General features: G+C 31.2%; 1 protein-coding gene across 1 annotated transcript; it reads right to left on the bottom strand.

The window, feature by feature from the left end:
* Positions 1-620: 620 nt before the first annotated feature.
* Positions 621-3,367, bottom strand: LOC113400085 (dynein light chain Tctex-type protein 2B). Its single transcript, XM_026639477.2, has 3 exons — positions 3,136-3,367; positions 2,595-2,741; positions 621-857 (listed from the first exon to the last, which is right to left on the bottom strand). Exons 1-3 carry the CDS (start codon positions 3,310-3,312, stop codon positions 621-623), a joined length of 561 nt encoding a protein of 186 aa, XP_026495262.1. The 5' UTR covers positions 3,313-3,367.
* Positions 3,368-5,890: the final 2,523 nt, after the last annotated feature.

Here is a 5,890-nt window from a genome sequence, read left to right as displayed (position 1 = left end):
TTGTAGTAGTTTTAGAACAAAGCATATAATTATTCATGCATACTTGCCATCGTTTTAAGTCGAATTGAACTTTTAAAGTTACGAATATAATGTTCGATGGTATAAAAAATAGACGAGACTCTGTAAATGCGAATACAGAACGTATCGCGATCCTTTCGAAATGAGGGTATGAATTTTAAAAGAACGAAATTGAAATAGAACATGTAACACTGAAGTACTCTGCATCGTTGCGATCTACAATTTTGTATGTTTGAACATATTTACAGCTATGCAATGCTGTGCAAGTTCTTGCCACGATCTGTTCTAGCGTAATGTCTTAAAGCTGAATATAGTCAAATGACTATGACGAGAATTTAAATTAAAATAGAGATCAGATTCAAATTAGATTAAAACTTTAATAAAAGTAGTATTTATCGTTTAACAAACGGATTATAAATTCGTCACATTAAGATTATTACATATACGAACGTCACTGTTTTCTTTATTATTATATAATTATAAATTATTAAGATAAAATAAAATTATAATCAATTTAATAAAACCTTGGCCATTCTTTAAATTTAAAAAAAAATTAACATGCTTTCATATTTAAAATGAAAAGAATTTTAATACTTTTATTTTTAATCTAAATACACTCCAAAAATCGTTACTTGAATAAATGCAGAATTGACTTCCCTTTGTGAATTTACATAGTTATCCCTCTCGTGGTCCCATAAAAAGGAAATGGCATTGTTGTAGCATTGCGCCCTTTTCTGACCAATAGTGACAACTGCAATGACACGGTAACGTGAAAACTGTAGAGCCTTGATCTTACGCATAAGTTCACCTGCTAGGCGGAGAGCTAATGCCGGAGATTCCTGTTAAAAATATTATCAAATGATTATTTATTATCTTTTTATATTAATTTATATTCGATTCCAATAAATAATTATTCCAATAAATACAATCCGAGTAAATGATGCAAGTTTACGGAAAATCGATAAACTTTGATAATTATTATAATATTTTTTAAACTATTTTTTTTTCCTCAGTCTAACATTTAATAAATTGAACTATTGCGTCACGACAAAGAACGTATTACAATTAATGGTTCATCATTATTTTTTCTTTTATCGTCATTGATTTAAGTTTTACTGAATTTAAGAAAGGCGCCAAAATGGTACTTTTGGAAATTACTTAAAAATCTCATTTGACGGTATGTATCTTAATTACTTAAAATTAATTTTATATGTTAACGTTGAATGAAAATCTGAATGTTTCAGACAGTACTGTTGCTGGTAGAAATAAAAACAATACAAACATATGTATTACAGGATTTTTGTTCAAATTCGTAGTACCAAAAAATTATAACAAATAAAATAATCATCCATAGCTTCAAGAGATAGACATTTATAAGGACTACTGAAAGTAGCTGCATTTAATATTTTTTTAATCATATATGTCGGCGTGAAACCACGTATTTAAGAAAAACACGTGTCCGGAAATTATTATTTTAATAATTGAAAACTGTTTGATTATTAAATTAATAATATTTAGTGAATTCTGAGATGTTAAATTAGTCTGAAATATTTTACCGTCCATAAATACATAGTTGTTAGATTGAGAGAATAATGCCCCCACCCAATTTTGTTATAAAAGGCCGAACGCCCGCCGGTATCGAGTACTGTCAGTACACCTCCCTAAGAGGTAATCTACCTAACAGACTCAGGCGACCTATGCACGTCCTGAACTATAATATAATATATCAATATTATATCCGGTATCGAGAGGCTTGTTCGAGCCGTCGAAGTGATCGGCCCTCCTTAGCAAGAACAATATTTCCTGCGTTTAATTTCATACCTTCGATGATCATAGAAATCTAAATCCTGACATTCGTGTTATCAGCAACGCTGACGTCATGTTTTTAAAAACAAGCAGAGATACGTTACTTCGTCATATACGTACATGTCACATAAATCCAAGGTTGATGTTTTTGCATACCTTTTACCTCTTTCTATCGGAATTGATTATAGATATTCTAGTATTAGAATATTATCTGGTAACTTGGTAAGTTACATATATTTTGTATAACAATGCATTTGCATGTAACCCACGCTCATAATTTCATATTAAAATATACAAATATTTATGCAAAAGTGAATGAAATACATAAGAGATGTAAATAAATAACCATGTCTGGATTATAATTATTGATAATAGCGTAAACGGATTGAATGAAGTATGCGTTAGTACTCCTCACGAATTATATACTCGTGTTACCATAGTCTATTAGTGAAATGTTTTTTACTCTTAAACAGAGGAATAAATATGATGCAACTGTCGAAATTAGTTATTTTATTAAATCCCAATTATTGGAAATAGCTATACGACTAGGACATTGACCAAAGATCAAACAATTCTTCTTCTAAACCTGGGCAACTGGAGCCAAACGTTAGAGAGTTGGCAATACTTAGGCACATGTGCCTCGGAAAACAATAAATATTCACGTGCTCAAATTAGATTTTTTAGTTGCACAATGTACACAACATCTTAATTCCCAAGGTTGCCGGCGCATTGCCAATATAAGGAAAATAACTTTATAAATAAATACATACCTGTAAATTATATTTATGTCCTGTGAAATGTTCATCCAGTAGTTCGTCCGATATTTTCGTCACGGTGGGAATGTGAAACGGATAAGATGGCTCTAATTGATACGTAGGTAGATAAGACAATGGTGGACGTTTAAATTCAATCGCTACCTGACAGGAATATTTTGAAAAGAGTAATCATTTTATCTGTTATTCAATATTTCAAGTAACGGTAAAGACAACGAAACATAGTAACTATTCTAAGATTACTTGTGCAAACGATTCTATCCTTTATTTGATAAGAAACTTCTAGATTTAAACGTACATATTGAACGAAGCCAATAATATATTATTATATTAATAATTATTATTATTAATTTTTGATGATAATTTTAAGCCAACAACTGCTTTCTCGAAACGAACTAGCGCATGAATAATCAATAATCCTACGAGCATTGTTTAAAATTGTGTTCTACGAGTAGGTACACTGTCTCATCTGAATTCTGAATGCCTAATTGAGATCCTAAACTGTATTAATTATAGCACGACAAAATTGTTACCCCACCTGTGATGTTCTTTCTACGGGCCTTATTCCAGGGACTCCAGAAAATCCGTACGATTGCCTTCGAACTTTTAGTCTACTCGCTGATTTGTGAGCCAGCCCCATCTGCGACCTCACGCCAGAGTGACTCTTGATGTGTAACATAGACACTTTACTCTTTTTTCCTTCGGTTTCGCTCATATTTTCAGTAACACCTAATTGTGGTATTTATTTGACAATTCCCTACGAAGCTTGATTATTATTATTATTACTATAATAATATAAATAATAAGTTTATCAGGACTATGTTAATCAGGATTCCATAAAATTCAACAGCGTATGACAATATTTCCCTTCTTTCGTCTAAAATTTATCGATGACTTGACATAAATGTCTACTCGAAATGTTTTCTTTTCACCTGTAATATATAAAAAGAAGGTTATGCAGGAAAATATTATGGTGCGGACGCGTTATAAAAATTTACCTGCCGACCTTTTCCAATCTTGTTATATCAAAGTAGGTTGGCAGGTCATCAATAACATTTAATTGATAAGATCATTGAATTGCCTCTTATTGATTTCGGTGTATTTATACGTAAGTACGCGAATAAATAAAAAAAAAAAAATATAGTATAATTAAATTTATATTAAAATATGCCTTTCTTTTAAGTGTAAAGGTTAACCAGTAAATAGTTCAACGATCCTCTTAGTTAGCCCGAGATCATCATTAGCTCGATGGTCATCATTAATTTTGTATTGTCATCGGAATTTCATTGCTTATACGACGATTATAAAAATGTTACAATTAATACATTATCAGATGTAGACTTATTAGATTTGTGTGGCTTTCATATTCATTGCTTTTTACAAGGAAAAATAATAGCCACCTAGAATGGCAGTAGCGCTCCTATTTATTTCAATGAAGATAATATTCTTTAGCCATCTGCTCTATATGGCGTAATATGCTTACTCGTCTTCACAAATAGGCTATATATACATATATATTGTATATTTACTTAAATAACTTCCTCGTTCGTCTATAGTCAATAGAAGAGAGTTTATACGTCAATAAATGAGATTGTCAGTTTTTCTGTTAACATATATTCAGTAACAGTCTAGAGTTTGGTAAACGTTGAACCACATAATGGTGCTGCACCTGAATCATTACCAGTCGTATCAAATTTGCCTTGTATTCGATTATGAGAGTGATTGTATTGAGTATGCATTTGTATTCACGCAAACATTTGTGCACTATGATGTGGTGTGACGTTGGCTAGCCTCTATGACAAATGACCGCCATAGTCCAACGTCCAAGTTCTTCACAAGAGCTATAATTTATTAATTAGAATTATTAGTAATATTTCCTTTATACGTTTTAGTATTATTTAAAAAGTTATAACCACTTATTGATATTATAATATATAATGTAATTGTAGCATTTAAACCTTTGTTATCTATGGTATAATTATCTCTTTGAGTAATTTCTATTTTCTTGAAAATTTTACTACAATAGTAGATAAAATAGTACGAGCGAACTCTGAAATGAACATCGAATTGAAAGTTATTAATGATTCAAACGAACTCACCGCTGCTTTGCAACAGAGGAAAAATGTTCGTACGGTCGGAGATCCGTAAAAAATTTCGTTTGCACGCTGACAAAGGATTTTTGGATAAAAGCCTTCACATCTACGTCTTTTGAAATATACGGTCGGTCGGTAGACCACTTTTTTTTTTCTGTTGAATACATCACGTTTACTTGTTACCTGACGCAGAGTATAGTTTTATTTGCACGCGGGACAGCTTTTAAGAGGATTCTCGCTTGAAACAGTTTAAGCGAAAAAATGTAAACCGGGAGATTACCGGAGGACAACAATTTTTAAGATAATATATTTATATTCAGAAACATGCAGAAAATGATCCACTGTTGATTATATGACAATGATTCTCTCCTGTTTAGGAAAAATACTCCAGCTTATTCCACCACGCTGTTACACGGCGGATAACACATGTTATACAATAACAGTCAACGTGTGCAAAATCTTCCTAGATAGTACTAATAACGATGCAAATTTCCAAGTTAACTGAGCACGATATAAATTATAAACGTTACTTAAATAAGCACTATATAGTTGGTCTGCCCCGAAACTTCGCGTTTATTTAAAAGATTTTTTAGGAATTTCGAAAACTATGATAGGTTTAGTTTTGATTTCATTTCATTGTAAACTCCAAGTCACTCATCTACATTTGACGCCAAAATGATGAAACCTCAGTATTCCTTACATTAGTTCAGTTAGAATTGGAGTTTGTCGAAAATATGTTTCTTTGATTTTGCTTACGTTTTCCATTTTTATTTTACACAGCCGTTCTAGAGAACGGTTAGATAGTTAGAGGCCGGTTAGAACCGGCCAGTAACGCTTTTTAAAATTAATTCTTTGTTAAATTGTAGCAATTTAGTAATTTGCAATCAAGAATCCTCTTTAATATGTCCCATACTCTAGGAAAAAAATCGGATTACGCTATTAATTTATAAGATATGAAACCTCAATTGTACTCGTTCTGCTTTACCTTTTTTTTTAACAATAATATATATCAAAATTCTGAGGTGTGTTCCGTATCATTACTGTATTTATTGTATTATTGAGACGTGCGTTAATTTTAATGCGTGTTTTTATTTCCAGAAAATATCACAATTTTATTTTTTAGAATTACCGAAGTAATAATAATAATATTCACGATCTTTTATTAAAGATCATCGTTTTTTATACATTGACTAATTTATA

Source organism: Vanessa tameamea, chromosome 8 (genome assembly GCF_037043105.1).
Source record: "Vanessa tameamea isolate UH-Manoa-2023 chromosome 8, ilVanTame1 primary haplotype, whole genome shotgun sequence".
In the NCBI taxonomy this organism is placed as follows: Eukaryota; Metazoa; Arthropoda; class Insecta; order Lepidoptera; family Nymphalidae; genus Vanessa; species Vanessa tameamea.
Note: the sequence above shows the minus strand (reverse complement) of the source record. Positions and strands in the feature narration are given on the sequence as shown.